The sequence below is a fragment of the Oryza sativa genome, chromosome 8 (assembly GCF_034140825.1).
Source record: "Oryza sativa Japonica Group chromosome 8, ASM3414082v1".
In the NCBI taxonomy this organism is placed as follows: Eukaryota; Viridiplantae; Streptophyta; class Magnoliopsida; order Poales; family Poaceae; genus Oryza; species Oryza sativa.
Genome location: NC_089042.1, coordinates 15,888,981 through 15,916,064, shown reverse-complemented (window position 1 = coordinate 15,916,064; position 27,084 = coordinate 15,888,981). Strand labels below are relative to the sequence as shown.

Here is a 27,084-nt window from a genome sequence, read left to right as displayed (position 1 = left end):
AATTAAAGATAGATTTATACTTCGTCGCATAAATCCGAGAAAGTTAAATTTTGTTTCAAAATATAAGGGATTTTAGAGCAGTACTACTTGTCCTATCCAAACAACTATAATTTATTGTTTACCCAATCTTACCCTAACCACCTTCCCACCCTCCACGTCTATTTTAATTAGTAAGGGGTATCATAGTGTTTTTTTCTTCCTCATTAGCTATGGAAAATTTTACTATAGGACACTGCGATTTCGTGGTTTTAGCCATAGGACACCGTTCGAACTCACTTTTAGGGGAAGACACTCCATAAACGTAGTAATTTGCCAATGGACACCGCGCCGATTATAATAATAATTTCCGGTTGAAGAGGAGAGAGACATCACGTGAAATGTCAAAAATGCCCTTGGGCCCACATGTCAGCTCTCCTATCTCTCCTGTCTCCATCCCCTCCTTCCGGCGTCTAATGCGCGGTGTCGGGTGGTCGTGGTGGCGGAGGACGATGCTGACTCCGCGATGGCGACGGCGGACACTACGGGCTTTCACGCTTCCTCCTCCTCCAGCACCTCCAGCGCCGCTAGAATGTCGAGCCTGACACACCCGCCGCCGCGTGGCGACGACGCCACGTGAAGTGCCGCGCGGTCGAGCGGGCTTGTCGACGACAGAAGGTCGCCGCTGTCGTACTATTGCTGTTGCGGCTACCATGGCGAGCAGCGGGCGATGGAGATGTTGAGCTTGCCTTCTCCACCATGGGTGAGACACGTAGAGAGAGAGGAGGAGATCCCGTTGACCGGCCGCTTGGTGGACTCTGCGGCGTTGAGGATGATGGTGGGGACGGGGTCAGTGGCAGCGGAGGCGGGAAGGCGAGGGCTGGCGGTAGTAACGGGCGGTGGTCATGGCATCCCACCGCCAGATTTCCGCCGCATCCCGGAGTTCCGCCGCCAGAACTCACCCGAGCTGTCCCGCCGTCGCTGTAGCTCCGACCCTCGCCCCCGTGTCGCCGTGGCCGCTCTGCTCCGCGCATCAGATGTCGAGATGAGGGGATAGAAAGAGAGACAGGAGAGAAAGGAGAACTAACATGTGGGCCCAAGGGCATTTTTGGACATTTTACGCGATTTCTCTCTTCTCTTCAACCAGAAATTATTATTCTAATTGGCATGGTGTCCATTGGCAAATTACCACGTTTATGGAGTGTCTTCCTCCTAAAGTGAGTTCGGGCGGTGTCCTACCGCTAAAACCACAAAATCACAGTGTCCTATAGCAAAATTTGCCTAACCCTAAATACCTTACGATGGTTCTTTACTACCCATGAAATACATCTTGGTATTTTTTCCAATTTATTAACACACTTGGATGATTGTTTTTTAATCTAAATGCTTATCTATAATGTAGAAATAATCCGATAGTTACGAATAACATGACCACTTGTGTAATGATAAATTACACGTTGAATGTTGTGCCTTCATAAATAAAATTTTTAATAATTTCAATTATTGATTATATGCTTTAATATACCAATAAATACGTAGGTTATATGCTACATAGATTAGTCATATTTTTTCAATAATATGTAGGGTGTGTATTATTGATGTTTTTTAATTTATGTTTTTTCATATTGCAGTATACATATATATTTTTTGATTTAAAGAAAAGTCATGAGGATGTAGTTTTTATTTTGTTCCATGAGATTGTACACGTAATTTAGTTATTTGTGTTTATGAACGACTTATTAGATTGTCATGTGACGACGTAGGAACGTTTGTAGGAGTCCCACGTAACTTAACTGCTTGAGGCGTTTTAGAAAGTTTAATGGACTTATTCTATGGTTAATGGATTTTTATTATATAATAATAGATAGATATATAGATTTTTAGGATTTGTCCGATTTTATAGAGCGTCACGCGTGATGGTGTAGGAGTGTTTTACTTTTAGTATATAACATAATATATAGATTATAATCAGTTTGTTATCTAATGTTTGATTTTATTCTCATATTAAATTTTGCTAGGTAGAAAATTAAAAAATAAAAAGAATGATAGAAGATATGAGATGGAGGGAGGGATGGACGGACAAATGTAAGTATGTACATTACGTACATAAGGGGGATCAGAGTATCCCTGGGAGGGTATGGTGGATATTTTTAAATCTAACGGTGACAAATAATGGGTCCACCGTATTAAATGAAAATCAAGGGTAGAATGTTTTGCTTTTTTCTCAGAATTTCTTTAATTTCTCTAATTTATTAGAGTGCCAAGTGGTGGCTTAGGAGCATTTGTAGAAAGTTTCATGGACTTTTAGTATATAATAACTAGAAAGGAAGCCCGCATTTAATTTAATGTTGCTTGAAATATTACTCTATACATGTGAATATAATGTTTGTATATGCGTGACTGTTCCTGATTCTATTCTCAACCTGTTTTTTTGTCAATATTTTGTTTGTGACTATTTTAAATGCTTATTATCCTTGCAACACAAAAATTCTAAACTAAAATTACTTACAACCATGAAATCTTGAATTATATGAAAGTATTATGTTGCAACAATGGAGTTGGCTCCTATAAACTGTCATCTAAACTATATGCTCTTTTTAATACATATCAAATCTTCGTTTTGGGTTCTAAACTTTATTAAATTCATTTTCTTAAGAATAGTTATTGAACTTCATGCAAAAAAGTTCAAATGTTTTGTGCAATTTATATCGGGCTTTGGATTCAACAAAATTTGTTTGAATTAGCCCAAATTTCGTTTGAATTCCAGTTGTCCTTTCTATTTCTTTTGGAATATTAGAGGCCCATGTTCTATCAATCGTTCTCGAAATGATTTTGATCTCTTAAAATTGGGATGTAAACAGAACTATGTTGAGTGTACAACTCGCTATGGGATAAATGCGTCATTTCTAAAATCTTGCCTCCAAAATTGAGCCAAAAATATTATAACAGTAGACATAGTGTGTTTTACTTCCTCCGAGATCAATGTGTATACGAGACATCAATGTGAGTATGAATTCAGGGACATGTAAAAATTTGATTTGAACTATAAAAAAAAAACAGGGGTAAGAAGGCGCATATGTACTTATTGTAGCCATGCATGGAGAATATTTTAGTATTTTATTTGTTAGATAGATCTAACTGTCTAGAACCATCACTTTATTAGAAATTTTGTGAAAAGAGCATTAAATATCTTTAAACTACTGAATCTAACTAAAAAAAACAGGGCAAAAACGGAATGTGATAAGGAAACGGCTACGGTTCCCGGTTTTGTCCCAATCTTTCACAGTGCTCTGTATGTCTCCAGCGATAATATATATACTGTTATCTCCATTTGAATAACTCAAGAGCAGCAGCAGTATTAAGATGATAGAGATCTCGTCCAGCAAAGTATATAGGGTCAGACACATAAGATCGATAACTCCAGATAAACTAAACTGAATAGCTCCATTAGATCAAATTTAAATAGATAGATGATTAGGTTTACAATGAATAAACTAAGCAAATCTGTAGATAAACTCCACCCGTGCAGCAAGAATGACACACAATCAGAGCAAGAAGACTTCGGCAGAAATCAGAACACGCCCAGGAAATTAATTCCCGATCACGCTCGTCCAAACCAATGCAGCAACAATGGTGGCAAAACGTCAGGCAGATGGAATCACCATCTCCTTCCTGACCTAGGCGGCGGCGGCGGCACAATACAAAGGAAAACTAAAAGCCAATCTCCTAATACAAGGAACATGGCATATATAGGTGGCACAAAGGCCTAGCCAGCTGAACGGACTAAAACCCAACATGGGCTCCTACACAACGATCCAAATAACAGAGAAAAACCTCATTAATGTAATACCCTGATTACTTGGTAATCCTGCCGCTAAGCATGGAAGGAAAGCAGCCACATGCATGCATACATGCGGAGGTTGTGGGAGATGATTTCGTTTTTTGTCTGTGGGCCCTCATCTTCTCTCCTCGCATCACGTGGCAGCTTGAGAGCGTTTTTAGGATGCCACATGGTAGCTTGAGAGCGATTTTAGGAAGTTTAATGGACTGTTAGTATATAATAGATAATAGATAGATAGATAGATAGATAGATAGATAGATAGATGAGCAAACGTGAAACAATTGCGACCACTGTTCCAGTATAGAATTACAGATCGACAGCAAAAAAAAAATTCACCATCACAAAAAAAAAATTAGACCACGTTAGACAGATCTTACAAAATAAATTAAATAAAAGAAAGAATGGAATGAAAAGAAGACTGATCTTACGCTGATCCCTTGGCCTCGGGGCTCTTCCGTGACAACAAAGATGCCCAATTTTGCTCTGTCAACGGCCCATCAACGTACACTAATAAACCATTCAGCCCAATTCAGCTGTACTGGGAATTTCAGACCATAACAGCACCTTGAATTTGAATAAATCTTTGTATCGTTTTTTCATGGAAAAGGGAAGGAAAAACAACAGCAGGCGACACCGGATTAATTATGTCCGAGCTTGAAGGTTCAGATTAATTTCAGACCCAAAGCAGGCAAACGACGCCATGGAAGTTAGTTTTATCGTCGACATCGAAATTAAATTTACTAAGCAGCTAATGTTTTGTCAGAATGCAAAATTTCTCAGATTTGGGTTGGATCTAACTGCAAGATAAGCGGGAGAGAAAATTAGCAGCAAACCCTGCTTTAATAATTTACAAACTCAGGTTTAGTTGTTTTGTTTGTTAGGATTATACTGGGTGGAATGCAAAATGTCCAGGATGTTTGCTTGAACGGAACCGCGACAAGGTTTGACCATTTGAATGTATTTTTGTCAAAATCACCGACACCAACCAGCCCCTCCTAGATGAGATTTGAGCCTGATCTCATTTCAGTAGAAAGTGGTACGATAAATCCATGCAAGTTCGTAGTCCTTTCGTTGATTACTTGAATTAATTTAGTTCTGGGAGCAATGAGAAATCTCCAGGATATTTGCTTAACATTATAAATAAAAATTATGTCAAATAACACGTATATGTGGAAGCTGTCGACGATTCAAACATAACTTACCCCAGTCCGTTTGGTTGGAAAATGGCGGGAAAACCTCATCGAGCAGCATGTTTGCAATTGAAGTAGTGTGAAACTGTCTGAACACAGCCATTCTGTCAACGCAACACGTTACGTGCAAAATTTCAGACACCTGTCAAACAATACGCGTACCCACGTGGCCGTGTACACGTTACGTACCCTAGCAACTGAAAATTTCGAGAAGTTTTCAGTTGAGATTAATTTTACTCGGCTAATGGCATGCATATTTCACGGAAATAGGAGGTTGCTTCTTGAGCAATCCTCAATTAATTTAGAGAGAATCCCTTATATGCCACTGAAAATTGGTCTGATCCCTTATATGCCATTGAAAATTGGCTCTTCCCTTATATGCCATTGATCCAAATTTGCACACCCTCTCATGCCACTCCCGTTAGTTGACCGTGTGTTGACCGTTAATTCTCAAGGAAAAAAAACGTATTTACCCTTCTGAGTATAGGGCATGCCTAACAACTCAGAGAGGGCAAATATGTCTTTTTTACTTGAGAGTTAACGGTCAACACACGGTCAACTGACGGTAGTGGCATGAGAGGGTGTGCAAATTTGAACCAATGGCATATAAGGGAAGAGCCAATTTTCAGTGGCATATAAAGGATCAGACCAATTTTCAGTGGCATATAAGGGATTATCTCATTAATTTAACGGCGAATAGAAGAAGAGAGGCTGAAATGCCTACAAATTGGTGTGCATTGTCGATGAATCTTCTCAGAATTTTGATTGTCTTTGAAATGGAGAGCACTATATAAACTGATCCAATACGTTAATTCTTCTCCAACAATAACATCCTCTAAGCATCGATCAGAAGCAAGAGATTTCACAGGCCTGACAAGATCAAGATGTCGTCGTACGGATCAGGTGAGTTAGTATTACTCCAACTCATGGTCCAAATAATATTGTACTGTTCTTTATATTTCTATGGATCTGCATCAAACCTAACTATAGCTTTTGCCTCTGAAATCAAATTTGTAACGGACTGATGAATTCTCGCAGGATTTCATAACTCAGTGCCTGCTCAGCAGGGAACAACATTCTATGGATCTTCCTATGGAGGAAATAACTCGCAATCAACGGCTTCATCGTACCACAATGGTAATTATTTTATAGTACAATTAATGGTTATTAATTATAGCAAATACAAACTCCACAAAAAGATATTTTCCTTCATGAAACAATACTAAAATTAAAAGTACTGTAGACATTTAAACATTATTAGTAATCGAAAAACTTCCACTACACTGGCCAAGGTCACCTGTGACGGGCCCAAACCCTCATCTTTGACGGCTTCGCGCATGGTCAGTGATCAGTGGTCACTGGTGAGTCCAGTCACCTTTGACGGGTGGCCGGCCGTCACAGGTGACACCCACCTCTGACGGGCAAGTTACTAGAAGGCCGTCAGAGGTGTTGGTCTCCGCTAGCCTTGAGCGAGTTAGGACCCGTCACAGGTGACTCATCTCTGACGGCCCTTTAAATAAAGGCCGTCAGAGGTTGAGGTCTCCGTAGTTAGAAGCTGTCACAGGTGATCTACCTGTGACGGCCCCAAAAGTAAAGGCCCGTCACAGGTAGGTCACCTCTGACGGGCCTTTATTTGCTAGTCCGTCACAGGTTATGTTACCTTTGACGGATTTTTGTTCTGACCCGTCACTGATGAGTTAATTCCAGAAAAAAAATAAATGCTAAATATTGGCTAGCCTCAGGATTTGCTAGCCATGCCCTCTGAAAAATAGAAACATCACAGATATATTCCAGTCACAGATCCATCACAGATACATCACCCCCCCAATATAACATCACAGATCCCCAACAACACATATATGCAGTTCAAATGCCACAATTTTGCACAGCAAATTCACACCCCTTGAAAGCCACAATTTCGGTCGTTGCTCATAGAACCGCATATATACTTACCAAATGGATTAAAGCCATGATGTCATCGACCTGCACAACCTGTCAATAAGGAAAAAAAAAAAGGAGAAAACAGATGAGACGTACAACATAAATCGTAGTTGATCAAATGTGATGACAATTTAGTAAAGTACCATAAATATTGCACATATGAAAGTAAATTACATTGCACTCTATAAAAACATAATTTTTTACATCGCCAGAAATTATAAAAACATCTTTTTTACATCACAATAAATTATCTAGCCAAGTTCATGAGTCTATTTGGCATGAAAACGTCCTTTCTTGTTCATTATTTCTGCAAGAATAAAGGCGCACAATTCGCCTCTGATAGCGGGGGGGTTGATGGGTGAGATCTTGAAGCCAGCTCTACCTTTCTGTTTAATAAATAAGAGGTTAATTAGCACGTTTTGAATAGCAATGTAGATATTGAAATGAGCTTATTCGCCATTAGCAACAACCTCAGGGTCGAAATCTTTCACCTCTCTTAGAAGTGTTGACATGTTGTGGCACACGTGGAAACCACATTGGTCTCCGATCTGTTGTGCGCATGCAAACTTGGTGTCATGATAAAGTTCGTTCTTGCCCTCCTTGTGCCTACCACCCTTTTCCACATATGGGCCCCAAGCCATATTTAAGGCCTTGGTGATTTCACTGAAATCATAATCTTTGGACTTATTGGAGTTAAGGTAGGTAACCCTACTCCACTTAGGTACGATGACTAGGAGAATCCAATGTCGCCTGCGCAGTGGTTATGTAGCGTTAGTACTAAGAACCTTAACTTCAAAAACAATATACACGAAGGGTATTGTCCTCTTACTCTTGGTTGTGTGCGCACATGATGTACTCCTTGTCTTGATGGGCCCATAAACACCGGTTGACATAGTCAACCACCTCAGTGGAGCTCTGTTGTAAATTAACCTCATTCACCATGGATGGATCAAGGAACCCAACCTGATTACCATGGCGACGACTCTCGATCCAACACAACCTTAAAATATTTACGTATTAGAACTAATTTAATTAGGAGATATAGTCCAGTCATATCACAAGTATAGAAGGTATGCACTTACAAGGAGTAGCATTTTAGAAGACCAGTGTCCAACTTCCGGATCCTGAAAAGGTCGAAGAGGTCATCAAAGCCTATAGTTATATAGGCAGGCGACGATAGGAACGGCTGGTGGTCGTGATGTCCAACTATGGATGACTCCCTCATTTTCCGCTTGGCATTGCTTAGCTCCATGTATTGCTTATGTAGCTCTCGGCAAGCAATACCCATCACAGCTAACACATTGTCCTCCACCAATGGCATGCCTAGCTCAAATTGGGCTGGCGCCCTCACGACCTTCCCCGATTTGCTCACCGGCATCGACGTCGCAGCCTTGCCCCTTTTTGGCTCCGGCGCCAACTCCCCGACCTTCCCCTTGCCTCGTTCACGCTTCTGGCCCTTGACAAGTGGTGGGGAGCTATCGGCCTTTCTTGTGGTCTTTATTGGAGCCAAGCTTTGAGCTATATCTGCCAAGTCCATATCAGCTCCACCGGGAGAATGAGGTACTGACAATGCCGGTCCACGGGGAGCCTCAATTGATAGCTTAGACTTGGGAGGTGTAAGCTCCGTCGGTCGACTTGGACGAGGAGTCATCTTCACAACTATGTCTTCTTTAGGCCATTGTATGAACGTCTTGCGCGCATCGCCCAAAGTCATGATTTCATCATTTGGGGGCACGGGCAGCGGATAGCCTGACCAGGTGTCCTTTACTGTATCGATGGACACCTTGGCATACCCAGCTAGCAGGTCTGCGCCGTGGACCTTGTCTGTAACCGAGGGCTTGAAAGCCATGCCCTCAGCGACTTCAGGAGCGAAAGTTGGGTGGACTCTCGCTAGTAGGACACACTGTGCTGCGCCCTGCATAAGGTGAAAGTTTGAATTTAATATTGGAATGTGTAAATGTCTTTTATTAGATATGGATCGGATAACAACAATTACCTCGATGTGGTCCACTGCAGCTAGTGGTGCGATCGGGAGACCAGGGGCCGGCACCTCTGTGGATGCACAACTACTCCTATGCTGTGACGGACTCGCGTCGTGTTGTACACGAGGAGTTGGTTGCACAGCAGGTGTTGTGACTCGGGGTATATTCATGTCGGCGAGCACCTTGTTAACCCTTTCTTCCACCCTTGCATTCATGCTAGCTTCTAGTTCTTGAATGACCTCAACCTTAAGTTCGGCCTTCAAACGAGCGTCCCTCTCTTCCTTGGAGACTTTCCGTTTCCTGTATTGGGAGCTGTACTGAGGGAGTCCATGCTTCCAGGGCACATCGCTACCAATTCCCCGAGTTCGGCCAGGATGTTCTTTGGTTCCGAGCGCCTTTGTGAGGATGTCATCTTCGCGCCTCTTCGGCGCGGACTCAACCTCGCTTTGTGAAGCTTGTTCAGCAACCAAGCCCAACTAGAAAAGAAGATAGTCGTTTATACGAACTTGTACTTTATACGGACGGAAATTAGTTAGGTTAAGTAGTGAACTCACCAGTTCCTGATAGACGACGGCATCACTTTTGTTCTCAAATGTGACAGAGCCGTCCGGGTTGACCTTACCCCTTGCCCGCGCCCAGTTGCGAGCTCTTTGTTCAGGGATGTCTGAAAACGGGGCAGGGACATTCGCTGCTGCAGCGGCTGCATCTTCTTGGGCCCATATTGCCTCCTTGCCGATGTACCCTGCGGTGCCCAGCCGATGCGGGTGCTCATTCCGCTGTTGCAGTACGCGATGTGCCTCGCTGGATTCCCTAAACTCTTGGGTGGTCTTGAGAGAGCAGAATTCCTCCCACACCGCTTCGGTTATTTGAGGGTATTCATCGAACGGCGTATGATTGCCGGGCGGGTTGACATACTCGGTGAAGAGCTTCGACTTCCAATTCTTCCAAGCTTTGCCCATCTTTTGGAATGCCTTCCGCTTGAGCCTATCCTTTGCTTCGGCTGGAAATGTGAACCATTTCTCCATTGCCGTCCAAGCTCGCTCTTTCTCGGCTTCTGTGACCTTCCCGATATCTTTATGGAGGATCCCGAAGTTCTCACGTGCCGCTATCCCGCAGCAGTTAGACCATCTTCCAATGACAGTCCTGGGCGCCGTGGGCCTACCACTAGCGTCAACCTCTCTTATAACTTGCACTGTGGTCGGCCATATATTTTGTGACCGCGGATTTCTACTAGACCTACTTGCACTTGTCTCGCCCGACATCGACGTATGTTGTTCCTGCGGCAATTCTGCAGCACAAACAGAAGGCAATATTTGCTAAGGGGTGCTAGCTAAAATTTATGTGGTCATGTGGTGAAAATTTATCCTATAAATTACCATGAATTTCGGGTTGTTGGACCGCCGTTGTCGCGGGATGACCTTCGGCAACTGCCTCTGTGGCTGGGTTTGCTTCTTCCTGGATCCTCGCAGGTGTTGGGGAGGGCGGGTTTGCGCCGGGCGTTGACATGGTTTAACTTTCGCGAAAAAGATTATAAATTTCCTACCATTAGACTAAATAGCATTAGATCCAATGTAATACGGGGTATACTATGAAAGATATGGCCTCAGTTTTGCTGAGAAATATGCATCAATTATAATCATTTGCATGAAGGGATAAAAAGAGGAAATCAGCTACTAGGAGAAAAAAGCAACCCAAAGAAAATAGAACAAGTGTAGTTCATCTGTTCTTATCAATAAAATAGAACAAGTGTAGTTCATCTGTTCTTATCCATAAGGAAAAGAGCAAGTGCAGGAAATTAGAGTAGTAGCAACAGCATGGCCATATAATAGCAGCAATAAGAGCAGTAGCAGGGCCATATAACAGCAGTAGGGGTATATATGCCACAGGGGCAGCAACAGCAAGGGGAGATTCACATAAACAGCAACAGCAGGGTGGAAATTCACATAAACAGCAACAGCAGGGTGGAAATTCACATAAACAGCAACAGCAGAGGGAAATTCACATAGACAGCAAGGGTATATAAATCAACAAGTGTAGATAATCTGTTCTTATCCATAAAGAAAAGAACAGGTATAGATAGAATGTTATTAAGCAATTCATCCTTGGCCATTTAACAAGAAGTACAGGGGCAACAACAGCAGTGGTATATAAATCATGCATATATTATTGTAGATAAAAAAATGAACAAGTGCAGAAAATCTGTTCTTATGCATAAAAAAAGAGAGAGTGCACAAAATCTGTTCTTATGCATAAAAAAAGAACAAGTGTAGAGGTATATAACCACTGAATCAATCATGAAAATTTAAAAAACAGCAGCAGCAAGGGTACAGAATTTGCATGATTGACATAAAACAGCAGCAGGAGGAGTATAAATGCAAGTCCACAAAATTCAATAGGTCTAGCAACATATATAGCAGTACACACTCCATGAATGGTTATATGTCCAAATGGTTATATGTTCGTTGGTTATTCCCATCACTAAGTTGTGCACCTCTGTCCCTGTTAGCTCTGTCGGGGGTCCGGCTGTATCTCTGTGTCCATTGAAATTCTTTCTCATATTCCTATACGGGTGATACCTTGGGAGAAATCTCCTGTGACCCATGTAGACCGTCTTGTGTGAATGCTTCAACCATTTGCTTCTTGTTTCCTCCATACACTCCGAACACGCCCATTTCCCTTTCACAGTTTGGCCAGAAAGGTTGCCAAGGGCCGGATAATCGTTGATGGTACAAAACAGCATCGCATGGAGGTTGAAATACTCTTGTGCATATGCGTCCCATGTTCGTGTGCCCTCATTCCATAGCCTTTCGAAGTCATCGATTATCGGTTCAAGGAACACATCGATATCGTTACCAGGTTGTCTCGGTCCTTGAATGAGCATGGCAAGCATAATGTACTTTCTTTTGAAACACAACCAGGGAGGAAGGTTATAGTTAACAAGCAGAACTGGCCATGTACTGTGACGACTGCTCAAATCACCAAAAGGATTAATGCCGTCCGTACACATTGCAAAACGCATGTTTCTTGGGTCATTTGAGAATTCCTGGTAAATCCTATCGATTGTCCTCCACTGTACTGAATCTGCTGGGTGCCTCAGCATAGTATCGACTTTCCGTTCTTCGGCATGCCAGCGCACAAGCTTAGCTTGTTCCTTGTTCGCAAACATTCTCTTCATGCGCTCCGCAATTGGGAGATACCACACCACCTTTGCTGGGCCTCCCCTCTTTGACTTACTTCCTTCACCTTCACTCTTTGCTCGTTTGTATCTTGATGCCCCACAGATAGGGCAGACATCCAAGTCAGCGTATTCCTTGTAATACAAAATGCAGTCGTTCGGACATGCATGAATTCTTCTGACCTCCAGGCCCAACGGACATAATACTTGCTTCGCTTCATATGTCGTCTGAGGTAAATTGTTCCCCTCTGGCAACAGATCCTTTAACAGCTCAAGGAGTTCTGTAAAACTCTTGTCCGACCAGCCATTACTAGCCTTAAGCTTCATGAGTTCCAACACGCATGACAACTTGCTGTGCTTCGACTTGCATCCATCATACAACGACATCTGGCAATCTTCCACCAACTTACTAAACTTCTCATAATCTCTGTCGTTGTCCTCTGCGTCTTCAATGTCATGCAACATTGTAGATAGACATTGAGTGTCCAAATCTATGGTCTCTCCACCTAAAGGAGAAGGTACGAACATGCCTTCTCGAGCTGCGGCGGTGTTCTCTACATCCTGATCCAACACTTCTTCAGCTGCGACATCAGGCGCCTCTTGCTCTCCATGCTTGGTCCAGCAGGTATATTTCTTCATAAATCCATTCATTATCAAATGAGCATGCACTTCATCCTTGTCTTCGATCATCTGTTCATTCTTACAGTCCCTACATGGGCACAACATGTGCATGCTCATCCTACTTTTTCTGTCATTATCCGCAAATGTGACAAATTCAGTGACCCCCTCCCTATACTCGGTAGACGAACGATGCGCATAGTACATCCATCTACGATCCATCTGAAATCAACAACATACGAAGAAAAATAAATGATGATCGATATGTTGAGAATGAATGGAGAATAATGTGTTTTTTACCTTGAATTTTAGCAAAAAATCGCCCCCCTTGCCCTCCCAACCGATTTGTGAACAGTACAATGGTCGGGATGGAAAGCAGTTGGCAGTTTGGGGGTATTTATAGACCCAACACACCTCAAACGGGTTAGATAAAAAAAGCCCGTCAAAGGTATTGCTCATACCTTTGACGGGCTTCTATTCAACGGCCCGTCACTGGTATCCTCTCACCTGTGACGGGCCAGAAATGAAAGCCGTCACAGGTGGCGGCCCATCACCTCTGACGGCTTCTAATGTATCGGCCCGTCACAGGTGAGGGGATACCAGTGACGGGTTGGAAGAAAAACTCGTCACTGGTATACCTCTGACGGGTTTTCCTTTCGGCCCGTCACAGGTGAGGGGATACCTGTGACGGGCCGCGGCCAGATGCCTCACCGGTGACGGCATCCCGTATAACCCGTCAAAGGTAACGGTCACTACTGACCAATTCGTTTGCCCGTCACAGGTATCCCGTCAGAGGTGTGAGGATCTGGCGTAGTGTTCTCATGTGTTTTCACGCTCTCCTTTTGCACACCACTAATTTTGTGCGGCCATCTGCGTCTGCAGGATCATCGAAAAGCACCACAGGAAGAGTGCCTGCGCAGCAATATTCAGATTACAAGTCCAAGACTGCAGACCAGTACTCCTACTACTATAACAGCATAAGCAGCGGCCAAGGCCAGCAGCTGGGAGGTGCTGGCTACTACGACAAGCAGCCAAAGTGAGCAAAAACTATCAATCTAATGAATTTTCTCTCTCCTTTTTTTTTTCGGGGAAAATGAATTTTCTCTCTCCTAGCTAAGCTATATCTAGATAGATGCATGTGAAATCGATATTGGTTTGACTTCTCCAGTAATTAATTAATTTGTTGTTAATATATGTTTCTTCTTCTCAGGCAAGGGCACGAATAAGAGGTATCCGTCACTCAAGGGCTGATCTTAACTGATTTGGCAGTGCTTGATGATCGATGAAGAACAATCAACAGATTGCATATACTCATACAAGCACCGTATATACAAATAGTCATATTGAGAGAGGAAGTCTCTGTGTGTTGTCGTGTATCTTTCTGTAAATACATGTTTGGGAGCAGCAGCGAACCTAGATATGTAGGGTTGTTTAATTTCTTCATGTGGTTCATTAGCCATTAAATAAGATGTATTCGATTTGTTCATTGGTTTATTACTGATTGGTCAGTGATCAGTTGTATATTGGGTGTATCAAAACAATGAACCTTGTTTTGGGTTCATCATAGCAAGTTTAATTATGTATAGTCAATTACTAGCTCAAAATCATTTATAACCAATATTGTAGCCAATTCATATACTCCCTCCATCCTAAAATATAATAACTTTTAGCACTTAGGATTTGTTCTAAAATATAACAGCTTCTCCACCAACATTCTCTTTACAATCAATCACAACCCTCCACCATTCACTTTTCCTACCTATCTCTACTTCTCAACCAATCACAACCCCTTCTTATTTAATTCTACCTACTTTCTTAATAACCGTTTCCAACTCTAAAACTATATATATTCTGTAACGGAGGGAGTAATAGTTATCTATAAATATATAATACACCAATAATACCTGATCCTACCTCCCATATACACACAACATCTCACTACTGCAAAACATCAATTCGCTGTCAGCACTATAGGTGCCAGAGTAGGTAAAATCGGTACCTATAGCGCCTTTCCCCACCCACGAGCCCATCTGCCCGCCAAAATCCAAAGAACCGGCACCTTTATCATCAAAAAGGTGTTGGTTTTTAAAAAGAACATGCACCTATACTGGTGTCAGAGAAAGATGGTGGTTTTTATTGAAAATTCGGTACCTTTTAGTTGGCGCGGGGCCTACCTAGGAACTAGTATTTTTGTGGTAACAGGAATAGGTGATGGTATTTTAAAAAAAAAGATACCTATAATATCTTATAGGTGCCGGTTTTCTAAAAAACCGATACCCTGTAAAACCGACCCGAGCCGCACGTTCTTATCCATCCCGGCCCCCTGCCCACCCATCTCTCTCTCTGTCTCACGTCCCGTCTCTTCGCCTACTTTTCTCCGTCCCCAATTTTTTATTTATAATAAATATTAATCATCAAATTAAATAATTAGTAAATGTTTACTTCTATTAAACAAAATAGGAAGGACGCTATCTCTAACAGCGTCCAGGTATGGACGCTCTCACAAATAGCGGCCAACCGTGGACGCTACCGGAAACGACGTCCAGCGTCCATCAGGCACCAGCTGCGGCCCAAATCGAGAGCCCAGACTTCTCTCGACTGCCCTCGAACGCCGGCAGCGCCGTGTTACTTGGCCGGGGAAGTTTACTTCAAGCAGAGCGCCGATAGAGGCCGCCTCCTCAAGCCACAAGGCTGCTGCCGCCATGGCCTCGATCCAGGCAGCCAGGCTTGTACAGATTCATATATGCAGCAAATTGAAGCAAAGCAAAATTGATTCATGTGGGTGGCGCACCCGCACGCAAGTCTCAGTACACTTTTTGTGTTCAATCGTTGCTTACAAAGTTACACAACGAATTCCCCAAAAGACTATGGCAATGATTTATTTGATGATTGGATGTAACCAGGAAGAGGTTTCAGCAAATGCATTCACGCTACTGCAAAAATTGCAGATAGAAGTTCCCATGAAACTAGAGGCTAACAGAATCAGCTGCTCTGTTGACAATTTTTTGTTAACAGAACTTTTGCAGCTCATGGATGCATGTTTCTTTTACATACAAAAAGAAATCAGGTCATGCCATGTTCAGATGCTTGCTTGGTTGATGCATTGTTCCGCTCAAGAGTGAGACATGCTATAAAAAAAATGTGCTCAATACTAATTTATAACACCACACAAGTATGCAGGAGACAATCTATTAGGACATGATTAGTCGAGTATTGCTCTTTTGTACCATGTTAGTAAAAATCTAGCTAGAGCCAATGACTGAATCACATCGATAAATTGGTCGATGACAAGATATAGTGGAATATATAATACATAAGCAGTAAAAACCTTAATCGGCGGCGAGTGAATAATTCGTCAGAGCATCCGTAGTTAGAGCAGGACCGGGCCAGTGGAGTGCAAGCGGTGACACCTAATTAACTTTGGGTTAAAGATGACCCAAGCGGTGACATGGCGCTGGACGGTTGGATCAGGGATCATGGTGTGGACGCTATTCTCAACAGCGTCCCAAAGTGGACGTGATTCACAACAGCGTCCACAGCTGGACGCTGCACACCTTAGCGTCCTTCCCATATTGGTAAATATCGGTCCATAATTACTATTTGTTTAATTTAGGGATGAGTAATTATTATAAATAAAAAAATCGGTTCTCCGTCTCCCCTCTCGCCTCCTTCTCCTCGGCGGCTGCTCTCCCTCCCGGGCGTGGCGGCGGCTGCTGCTGCTCCCCCTCCACCACACAAGTGCCTCTCCTCTCTCTCTCCTTCTCCACCACACCATCTCTCTCGAGGTGGCGGTGGGAGGAAGGCAGCGGGAGGTGGCAGCGGGAGGGAGGCGGCGGGAGATGTCGACGGCAATGGGCGGCGGCGGTGGGAGGAGAGATGGCAGCGGTGGGCGGCACACTTCCCTCCACCAATTCCGGCGGGAGGGGTGGCAGCGGCAGCGGCAACGCCCCACAGGAGGCACACAAATTTCTTCAATATGGCTAGCTAACTCAAAAAATAATGAGAAAAACTAACATGAGAAATCACCTCTTAAAATGCTTAAAAAACACACAGAAAAAAACCAACAAAAAACATGTCGATCCGATTCGCCACCACCTCAAAGAAACCTCAAGAATCGCCCCCGCAATGCCTCCACCTCAAGTGGAGTCGGTCTTCCACGACAGCACATAACTGATCATCGTTGACTACACAGACGGATGGCTGTATGGTGCTCACCGCTGGTGAGCCATGAGGGTGAGAGAGGGGTGAGAGAGATGAGGGGAGAAGGGAGGGAGAGAGGGAGGGAGGGAGATAGAGAGAGAGTGGAGGGAAAGGAGAATCACAGGGATACGATAAGACCAACATATGTAGTGTACTGGTATGGATAAGATGTTCAACTGGATGGTTATTTAGTCATCCGGTTCAAAAGGGATAATGTTCTGTAGTATTTCTATTTTTAAAAGCATAAAGAAAACATAAACTAAAACAATTGCGATCGCTGTTCCTGTTCTTGAATTATCGACAGGAAAAGGGTGTAAAAACACACAAAAAGTTGATGGACCAAAAAAAAAAAATTCTAGACCCTGTCAGACTGATCTGCCAAAAAGAAATAAAATAAAGAAGAATGGAAAGGTCCCCGCAAAAAAAAAAAAAGAATGGAAAGGTACTGGACCTATGGGCTCTTCGGTGACAGCAAAAAAGCCCAATTGCTCTGTCAACGACCCATCAATACCAATAATCCATGCAGCCCAATCCAATTCTCGTTCAGAGTTTCAGACTATGACAGCACCTTGAAGTTGAACAAATCTTTGTATCGTTTATTCATGGAAAAGGGAAGGAAAACATCAGGCGACACTGGATTAATTATTTGCGAGCTGAATATATTGACATTTCAGATTATTCAGACGCAGCAACAAGACGACAACATGGAAACAGCTGGTATTTGTTAGCATGCAAAATTTCCAAGATTTGAGTTTGATCTAACTACAACAGAAACGGGAGAGAAAATTAGCTGCAATAACCTAACCCTGCATTAATAATTTAGAATTCAGATTTAGTTATTTTGTTTATTCAGAGTATTCTGTGGATGGAATGCGAAATGTCCAGGATGTCGTTTGCTTGAACATAACCGCGACAAGTTTTGACCATTAATTAATTTGAATGAAATTTTGTCAAAACCATCCGCACTAAACAGCTGAACTTGTGTCCGGGTTCCTTTTTCTCTTTCCCCCTAGATGAGATTTGAGCTCGATCTAATTTCAGTAGAAACTGATGCGAAAAATACATGCAAGTTCGTAGTCCTTTCTTCATTGATTACATGAGCTAATTTAGTTCTAGATGCCATGAGAAATGAGAAATCTCCAGGATATTTGCTTATTACAAAAAAAATTATGTCAAATAACACGTATATGTGGAAGCTGTCCACGATTCAAACTTAACTTACCATCGTCTGTTCGGTTGGAAAATGGCGGGAAAACCTCAGCAAAAGCTCGAGAACTAGCATTAGTACATGATGAATCTGCAATGGATATTCAGTCAACGCAACGCGGTATAGAAAATTTCAGGCACGCGTCAATACAAGGCTTGCCCATGTGGCCATGTACACGTTACTACGTACTAGCAACTCAATTTTTTTTTTTTGACATGAACTCAAAATTTTGAGAAGTTGTCAGTCGAGAGTTTTAATTTTACTCGGCTAATGGCATGCACATTTCACGGAAATAGGAGAGGTTGCTTCTTGAGCAATCCTGAATTAAGTTAACTGGCCATAAGAAGAAGGGAGAAGCTAAAACTCCTGCAAATTGTGTGCATTGTCAATGAATTTTCTCAGAATTTTGAACGTCATTGAGACGGAGAGCTCTATATAAACTGATGGAATGTGTTAGTTCTCCACAACCGGTACGTCGATAACGTATTCCTCTGAGCATCGATCAGAAGCAAGAGATTTCACAGGCCTGACAAGATCAAGATGTCGTCGTACGGGTCAGGTGAGTACCATTACACCAACTCATGGTACTTCTTCTGTTCTAAAATATAATAATGTATTTTGATCGGATGTACGTAACACATTCTAGTATCCAATGAAAATACCGAGTGGTGGACCTCTCTTGTGGCATGGTATGGCAGCTTCCATAGCTATGCCACAGCCAAACTTAGATGATTAATTGACTATTTGGTTTTGGTAGAAACTCTATTTGTTTGATTACTTGGATGTAAGGGCTATGGTAGAATTGACTTGTGTCTCTAAAAATGAATGAAGAGTCTAAGAATTAAATGTTTACTGCATTATCTTTGTTAAGCATAACTGTTGATTGGACTGACCGTCCAATGCTCTAACCAAAAGGCACAGCAGAAAGCAACAACAGAAAAAAAAAAAAACAAGAAACAAGAGTAAGCACACATCTGTAAAATGGGAACACATTGTGAAAATTATTTCACTCGTAAAACTTACATGAAAAATTCAGGATTATTGCCTTTGTTAATCGTGTGTAGTGCTATATTTTCTAGCTAATGAATGCAAATATAGTGTGATTTATGTATACAAATTTTATCATATTTGTTGAAAGTACAACGTTCTTTGATCTAGCACATCGATCAATCCACCATAGCTAAATTTTATCACTGGGTCCGCCACTAAAAATACCTTATATTTTGGAGTGGAGGGAATACTAACTAGCATATCATATTTTTATATGCATCTGCATAAAACCTAATTAGTATTTTGCCTCTAAAATCCAAATTGATGAATCCACGCAGGATTTCGGAACTCGGTCCCTGCCCAGCAGGGAACAACATTGTATGGAACCTCCTATGGAGCTACTGACTCGCAATCAACGGCTTCATCGTACTACAATGGTAATTAATTAGCAAATAGAATCGGCATAAAAAGCCTATTTTTCTTAGTTGGCCTAGGGGCGATAGATTTGGTGCTAGGCTTATTTATTTCAGGGGCTTGTGTTTATATGGTTGGCACGTGGCTCTTGAGTGTACGTGTGCTCCACAGTACGTATGATCAATCTAGACAACCTTATGTTGTTCAAAAGTTTCATTTTAACCTTTCCCTCTCAATATTAATACCATTGGATGGCCCCTCTTAAGCCATTCCGGCAAACAAAATATTTTTTCTTTATGCATGAAACGATACTGAATTAAAGAACAGTATATATATATATATAAACATTTTTTTCGGGCACTATCTATATATTTACATTATCTTCTATCTATCTTCTATCTATCTATCTATCTATCTATCTATCTATCTATCTATCTATCTTCTATCTATTCTATTCTATTCTATTCTATTCTATTCTATTATATACTAAAAGTCCATGAAACTTCTTACAAACGCTCCTAAACCGCCAAGTGGCGCTCTAATAAATTAGAGAAATCCCTAGAAATTCTAATAAAAAAACAAAACATCTAGCCTTCGGTTTTCACTTAAACTGGTGGACCCATTATTTTACACCGTTGGATCATATTTATGAAAAAGAAACAGTAATCCCTCCGTGATCTGTTGTCCTGGTAATCGCTTAGATTTACATATAGAAAAAAGAACGTGCTACGTGAGCCTTACGTTCTGCATGCGCGACGAAACAACGACTACATATACGTCGACCTCTTTCACTGGTGATCGCCCTGCACCAGAAGATCTGCGCCACAAAAACAGCCGTGAGTGCCATGAGTCCATCGATGTGGATCCATCCAAACTCTTGAGTCCCCAAACATATACTGCTCCGGTGCAATTTAATTATCAATTAAGATTTGGTTCAAACTTTGATCTGCAAACTACTTTTGCTGTTTTTTTTAAGAAAAATCCCGTTCAAACTTCCAAGTTGTTTCGTTTCTGATATGAAACGACATCAACTAATTAAGGGCTCAGCTAAGCCATCGGATGACCCCTAAGTTTACTTGCACCAAGGTAGATCCATTAACTTTTGTTCAGAACGCAAGCAACCAATATGATTTAGCATGGCACTCTATAAACACTCATAAGTCGAGGAATCCTATAGTATCAATATTATAGCCTGTGCAATGTAAATTTGAGGAATCGTCTAGCCAAAAAATAAATATATTATTATATATTATATACTAAAGGTCCATTAAACTTTCTACAAACGCTCTCAAACCGTCACGTGGGATTCCTACAAAAGCTTCTAAACCGCCACGTGACGCTCTAATAATTTCTGAGAAAAAAAAATATCTAACCGTTTATTTTTAAGTTAAAACAGTTGACCCGGTAATACTAACCATTACATTAAATCCACCGATCCGATCACCCTTTTCTCTTGGAGCTACAGGTACGTATAAAACGTACGAACCACCACATCTGCTCCTCCCACTCAGTATTCTCTTTCTTTTTTATTTTTTATTAAGGTTATGCACCATAATTTGTTACTATAAAAATTATTAGATCTATTTTTACGTGGAACTTTAATTTACATATGAATGATCTTGGTGACATAAATAAATAATTACTTTTTTAAGCCAATCTACACATTCAATTTATGACACGCTTAAGCGAAGCCATCCATGACAAATCATTTATGATAGCTCTCATACTAACGAACGGATCAAAACTTAGAATGTTTGAGATATGTCTGTAGGGATAATCCATCAAAGAAGTAAGATCATCTATGACAAGTGTAGTTTTGATGAATTACGCATATGACCTAACAGATGATAAGTCTCCGCTTTCCTCACTTCCTCTCTCAGTTTTCTAGCTAAAGAGTTAAAAAAATCAATAATTAGATGGCTAAATATTTTTTAACATATTTGATTTTTTTTGTTTGATCCATATTGACCATGTTTTGGTACATAATATTATACATTAAAAGTCCATGAAACTTTCTACAAACGCTTCTAAGCTGCCACGTATACCCTATAAATGCTCCTAAGCCACCACGTGGCACTCTGATAAATTAGAGAAATTCTTAAAATCTCTTAGAAAAAGGCAAAAACTATTGAATTTCATTTAATCCGGTGGACCTAATATTTTTAACCATTAGATCAATCTCTAAAAGAGACGTGGGGCCTCTTCTGCTCGATGCACCACATGGGTTGCTGCCGGATGGGCACCACGGTGGGCAACGGCACCATCGACGCCCATGGCGAGAGCTGGGAGGCGGAGCAGCTGTATGTGTGCAATGACAGCGTGCTGCCCACCGCAGTGGGCATCAACCCCATGATCACCGTACAGTCCGTGGCGTATTGCGTTGCCAATGGCATTGCTGACTCCCTGTCCGGTAAAACGACTTAATTAGCTCTACTGTTGTTGCAAATTCTATCAGTATACGCATATGATTGTTATGAGCACCAGAATAATGTGCATGCGCCTTTGTCGTGCAAAGTTGTGGATTATTTGTAATTATCTCCATGAAAAAGAAAAAAAAACACCGCATCTTTCTACATGCTGGTAGAATTCATCACTCTTGGTAGTCTAGAATTCATCGCTCTCGAACATATCTTTTCATCACATTAGATATGCACAATACTCATAATAATACATATTTTTTCATGTAATTAAAAATTTTAGTGCGCATGGAGTCGTAAGTACGGCATGTTATCCGCGGTCCCTCTTTTTCTCTTTCTCTGTTCCCTCTCTTATTCCTATTTTTATGCAATGTTGGTTAGAAACCACAAATCTAAATTGATATTTTTTATCTGTTTATATCGTTAGATAATTTATGACTAAATATATGGTTAAAGATCATATTCATTATATTTCAACTTTCAAAAAAGTCACATTTTGGTTATAATTTCTGACTTTTATATGTGTCATTTAGATAAATATAAAAAATATGAAAAAATAATCATATATATTTTTATCAACGTATTCACAATAATTAAATTAGATCAACAACGGTAAAAGTAAAATAAACTTAACTATGAGTGGTGTTAAAAAAAATTATTCCCCGCATTCTAAAACTATGGTAAGTCAAAATAATATAATTATATTTATCTATTATATACTAAAAGTCCATTAAACCTCCTAAAAGAACTCTCAAGCCACCACGTGAACATCCTAGAAACGCTTAAGACTCCTGATCGGTCACAGTTTTGCCCCCATCGACATTAATGGGAACACCATCAGCATGGGGGCCAAATTAGCTTGTGACTACATGTGTGATAGGGGCCAAATTAGCTTGGGAGTACAGGTGTATATCACAGATGACCGAGCTAAGAGCTTTATCTACCAATTATTTTAGAAACTTAAAAGATAAAAACTATTTAGTATTCAAACTACTATGATTGTATAAATGGCTAATTCTTTCAAACAAAAAAGATAAAATAGGGTAAGCATGGTAGGCTTCACATTTAAGATTATGCAATATAAATATTGTCACTAAATGCCCAATGCACGTTAGCTAACATAAAATCACAAACAGTGATCGTTTGGATCACGTAAATTTCTAATGTTTAATCATAAATTTTAGAGCAAAAATATTTAAATCATGACAACAATCATACCACAGTGCACGGAACAAATGAATTGTCTCCCACACTGCGAAATCAATTTAGACCCGAGAAGGCTTTTTTGTTTGAAATATATATAGTGTCACATGCACCCAAGGTATCGATTAATAACAATGAAACAATCTAGCCAACATATAGAAAAAAATAGCAGGTGCATCTCACCAAAGATACAGTAAGTTGTAAAATATGTAGCCAATTTGCTACATACTAAAAGGAACACCGAAAGTAACTATCAAGTTCTATTGATCGTTGGCAAATAGTTATACGGGCACAAAGATTTGTATGTACCATTACTTTCATAATCAATCAATGTAAAATGTCAACTTTAAGCCACTTATCCAACTTTTTAATTGAATGAACAATTGTGTTCATCGCACTCATAAACAAATGATCTCCACGGGCATTCTTTTCACATGTTCCTCAAATGTGCACCCTCCTATGTGACGAGCTTGGCTCAGACCCATGGGCCACCTTTAGAAACAACTTTTGTAATGTTTTTACACAACTATTTTAGTGGAGTACTTAGCCCACAAGATAGCATTGAAACTTTTATAGAGAGAACTATTTTAGTGAAGCACTTAATCCGCAAAGGTAGTATTGAATCAATCTACTCCCTTGGCTATAGGGGAAAAAACTCATTTTATGTCCTAACGATATTTTATTCTTTTTTTAATTTTTTTATGCTTCTCTACATACAAGCCATATTTCGCTTTGACACATCAATAAATGAATGTCAATGATAATTAAACGAATTTACTAAATTCCATGACTTGCATGTATAAGCTTCTAAGGTATCAATACAAAATCAATAAATTAAAGACAGCAGGATGGTAGAAAACTATATTTATGAGAAATTAAAGTTTCTTAAGATTTTTTAAGAAAAAATAAACAATGAGCATTCAATTAAGAAGGGAAATACATAACTTTAATTTAAATTCATTTTGTTAGACCTGTTTTCGAAAAGAAATAACAAGCATGCCCGTGCGAATGCGCGGGCTACCTTCCTAGTTATATATAAAGAGTATATAATTAATATGATGGTAATCAGAAAACTTTCCAGGTGTTTTTAAGCTCTCTTTTTTCACACCACTAATTTTGTGCGTCTGCAGGATCATCGAAAAGCACGACAGGAAGGGTGCCTGCGCAGCAATCTTCTGATTACAAGTCGAAGACTGCAGATCAGTACTACTATAACAGCATAAGCAGTAGCAAAAGCCAGCAGCTGGGAGGTGCTGGAGCAAAATCAAGTGAGCAAAAATCTATCTAAGAAATTTTACAGTACTTAGGAAGAATATGTAAGTACTATACCAAAATATTAATACCTCAAGATATATAATAGCTGAAGGTATAAAAGATTTTACACTAAAAATATAATACATCTCGATACTTTTTCAAAGATGCTAAAATTACCCATCTAATTTACCCTCTCCTAGCTAGATAAAGTATGTAGACAGTTTTATGTGACATCGTTATTGTTTTGACTTCTCCAGTAATTAATTTGTTGTTAATACATATATCTTTCTTCTTCTAAGGCAAGGGCACGATTAAGAGGTATCCGACACTCAATGGTTGATCGTAACTGATTTGGCAGTGCTCCTGATGATGATGAAAAATCAACGGATTCATATATATATACTCATAGAAGCACCGTGTATACAGATAATTTCTTTATGTTGTTCATTAGCCTTTGCATACTATGTATTCGATTTTTTCATTGGTTCATTATTGGGGGTATCAAAACAATTAACCTTGTTTTGGGTTCATCAGTATGTACATTTATATATGTCGCTAGCTCCGTGCTCGATGTTCATGTATATATATATATATATATATATATATATATATATATATATATATATATATATATATATATATATATATATATATGTGTTCATTCATTAATTATTCAGTCAGTATATAAATGTATGTAGGGTGTCAAATATTTCCCGTGTTGTATCTATCTGCATGAAAAATGATTATGAGATCACTTGAATTCCTCTCCTGCTGTCCCATCTAGCATGATCAATAGAAATATTGCAATCACTGTAATATCTGCTGTATTTTCAACCCACGCACCATTACTAATCAATCCAGCATAATTTAACTGTGCCATTCAAGGTTACAGACCATAACAGCACCTTGTAGTTTAATTAACAAGTGCTTTTATAGTTTTTGGAGAAGGGAAGAGAAATTGGCATCATGCATGAGAGCTAATTGTAGTTCACTAATACCAAAAAGCCAGTCACTGACGGGCGAAACGGTTTTCGTTGCCGGCCACATGCGACTAACCTGCCACCGCCAGTAAAAATAGAGCCTTTCCACTGACGGAACACCGGCCACCTGCGAGATCCATTCTTCGCATGCGGACAGGCTTATGATGATCGTCGGTAAAAATACATTCTTCACTGCCGTCGGAGCGATGCTTGGCATCCTCCCAGTGCGGAGGAAGGAGTTCAGAGCGACACCACCAGTGGCCCCATGCATGATGGCATGGAGAAAATTGTAATATTAGGACTGCAAACATTGGAGCTTCGCTGTTTTAACACTTTGAGTGGGTGACAAATGAGTCCATCTGTGTCTATGAAATATGGGTCCAGTGTCATTATAACAAAGATTAATGTTTGCAGTATCATTATTGCAAATCTCCCGCAAGGCATGGCATGGAGACGGATGAGACTAGCGGAGGAATAGGGTGAGGGGGAAATCAAGACTTATCCACGAGATTGGGGGTCGCACTTACCACCATAAGCGGGCACGTTACGACACACGACACACAAAAAGATTTTTTGGTGCATTTTATTTTATCAAAAAAGCATTCTGGAAACCCTAGATCGATCCCGACCGTCGGATCTTCGCTCGGCAAGCTCTCTCCAGCGCCAGATCCCCCATGGCCTGAAGCCCAATGCCGTCGGTCCTCCCTGCCGCAGTCATCTGCTGTCGCCCACCGCTGCATCCACACCTCGCAAAACCCACACCGTCGTCGTGAGATATATCGCAACGTTGCAATATATACAACGCATGTTGCAATAAGTCAGATATATCACAACAAATATATTTGCTTTGTAATTAGGGCGACGTGATTATGGCGCTTTTATAATGGTTGCAAGAGTTGTCCATGTCACAATGAATATAAATCATTGTTATTAGTTACATCATGTGTTGCAAAAGAGTCTATGTTATTCCAACTCAAAACTGTAGTGTCGCAAAATGAATCTCTTGTATATAGCAACACGAAACGATATTTTTGCAAAGCTGTCTTAGGTATTGCAACGACCTGAATCATTGCAACGAGTCTTAGATATAGCAACAAATACTGGGAACCGTTGGTACTATCAAGGATCATTCGCAATAATATTTTGTCATTGCTAATGTAGAAGAACGATTCGTGGCAATATATAAGTTTGGCGGTGCCACCAAGGTTGTCCATGGCCTTTCTATCGTTAAACTTTGCATCAATATATAGCCCAAGTCAGAGTCAGCACATACGTAATTTATCCCACATACACATGTCAAATCAAATTTGACACAGGTTCACGTAATTTAGCCCACGCACCCATATTTTTGACATTACCGTGAAGTGAGCGTAGCTCAATGAGTTAGCTTCCTTGCGGTGGAACTAGCTCACCTGGATTCAAGTTCTAAATTTGACACATGTGTTTCTATTTACGGCTAACTATTCATTCAGTGATACCCATAGCGAGCGTATGTTATGCATATGTGTATTCATAAATGTGAGTATGTGTCAAATTTCGGAGATATTTATAAGCCAACCAGGTCTTTCGGAGATATTTATAGGGGTAGGTTATGCATATGTGTATTCATAAATGTGAGTATGTGCGTGTTGTGAGCGTTTACATTTACACTATGTTTTAAAAAAAAGTTTCTGACCTTACTAAATTTTATCCTCGT

General features: G+C 40.7%; 2 protein-coding genes and 2 long non-coding RNA genes across 4 annotated transcripts; 2 read left to right on the top strand and 2 right to left on the bottom strand.

Moving 5' to 3' along the window:
• Nucleotides 1-5,823: 5,823 nt before the first annotated feature.
• Nucleotides 5,824-14,307, top strand: LOC136357550 (uncharacterized). The gene is made up of 4 exons (XM_066312932.1): nucleotides 5,824-5,910; nucleotides 6,046-6,144; nucleotides 13,606-13,759; nucleotides 13,934-14,307. Exons 1-4 carry the CDS (start codon nucleotides 5,892-5,894, stop codon nucleotides 13,947-13,949), a joined length of 288 nt encoding a protein of 95 aa, XP_066169029.1. The 5' UTR covers nucleotides 5,824-5,891; the 3' UTR covers nucleotides 13,950-14,307.
• Nucleotides 7,100-7,866, bottom strand: LOC136357551 (uncharacterized). Its single transcript, XR_010742909.1, has 3 exons — nucleotides 7,778-7,866; nucleotides 7,419-7,698; nucleotides 7,100-7,334 (listed from the first exon to the last, which is right to left on the bottom strand). It is a non-coding gene; the product is annotated as an uncharacterized lncRNA (long non-coding RNA).
• A 1,547-nt stretch (nucleotides 14,308-15,854) lies between the features above and the next one.
• On the bottom strand, nucleotides 15,855-17,031 carry LOC136351467 (uncharacterized). Its single transcript, XR_010734637.1, has 2 exons — nucleotides 16,819-17,031; nucleotides 15,855-16,703 (listed from the first exon to the last, which is right to left on the bottom strand). It is a non-coding gene; the product is annotated as an uncharacterized lncRNA (long non-coding RNA).
• A 1,559-nt stretch (nucleotides 17,032-18,590) lies between these two features.
• On the top strand, nucleotides 18,591-25,173 carry LOC107281979 (uncharacterized). The gene is made up of 5 exons (XM_015793884.3): nucleotides 18,591-18,689; nucleotides 19,459-19,557; nucleotides 21,708-21,944; nucleotides 24,285-24,422; nucleotides 24,708-25,173. The coding sequence occupies exons 1-5, from the start codon at nucleotides 18,671-18,673 to the stop codon at nucleotides 24,746-24,748; spliced, it is 534 nt and encodes a 177-aa protein (XP_015649370.1). The 5' UTR covers nucleotides 18,591-18,670; the 3' UTR covers nucleotides 24,749-25,173.
• Nucleotides 25,174-27,084: the final 1,911 nt, after the last annotated feature.

What these genes read in the sequence shown, in the direction of transcription:
- LOC136357550 (XM_066312932.1), top strand. An exon ending in GGCTTCATCGTACCACAATG is followed by an intron (nt 6,145 to 13,605) that starts GTAATTATTTTA and finishes CTGCGTCTGCAG; the next exon opens with GATCATCGAAAAGCACCACA.
- LOC107281979 (XM_015793884.3), top strand. An exon ending in GGCTTCATCGTACTACAATG is followed by an intron (nt 19,558 to 21,707) that starts GTAATTAATTAG and finishes TTTAACCATTAG; the next exon opens with ATCAATCTCTAAAAGAGACG. An exon ending in CATTGCTGACTCCCTGTCCG is followed by an intron (nt 21,945 to 24,284) that starts GTAAAACGACTT and finishes GTGCGTCTGCAG; the next exon opens with GATCATCGAAAAGCACGACA.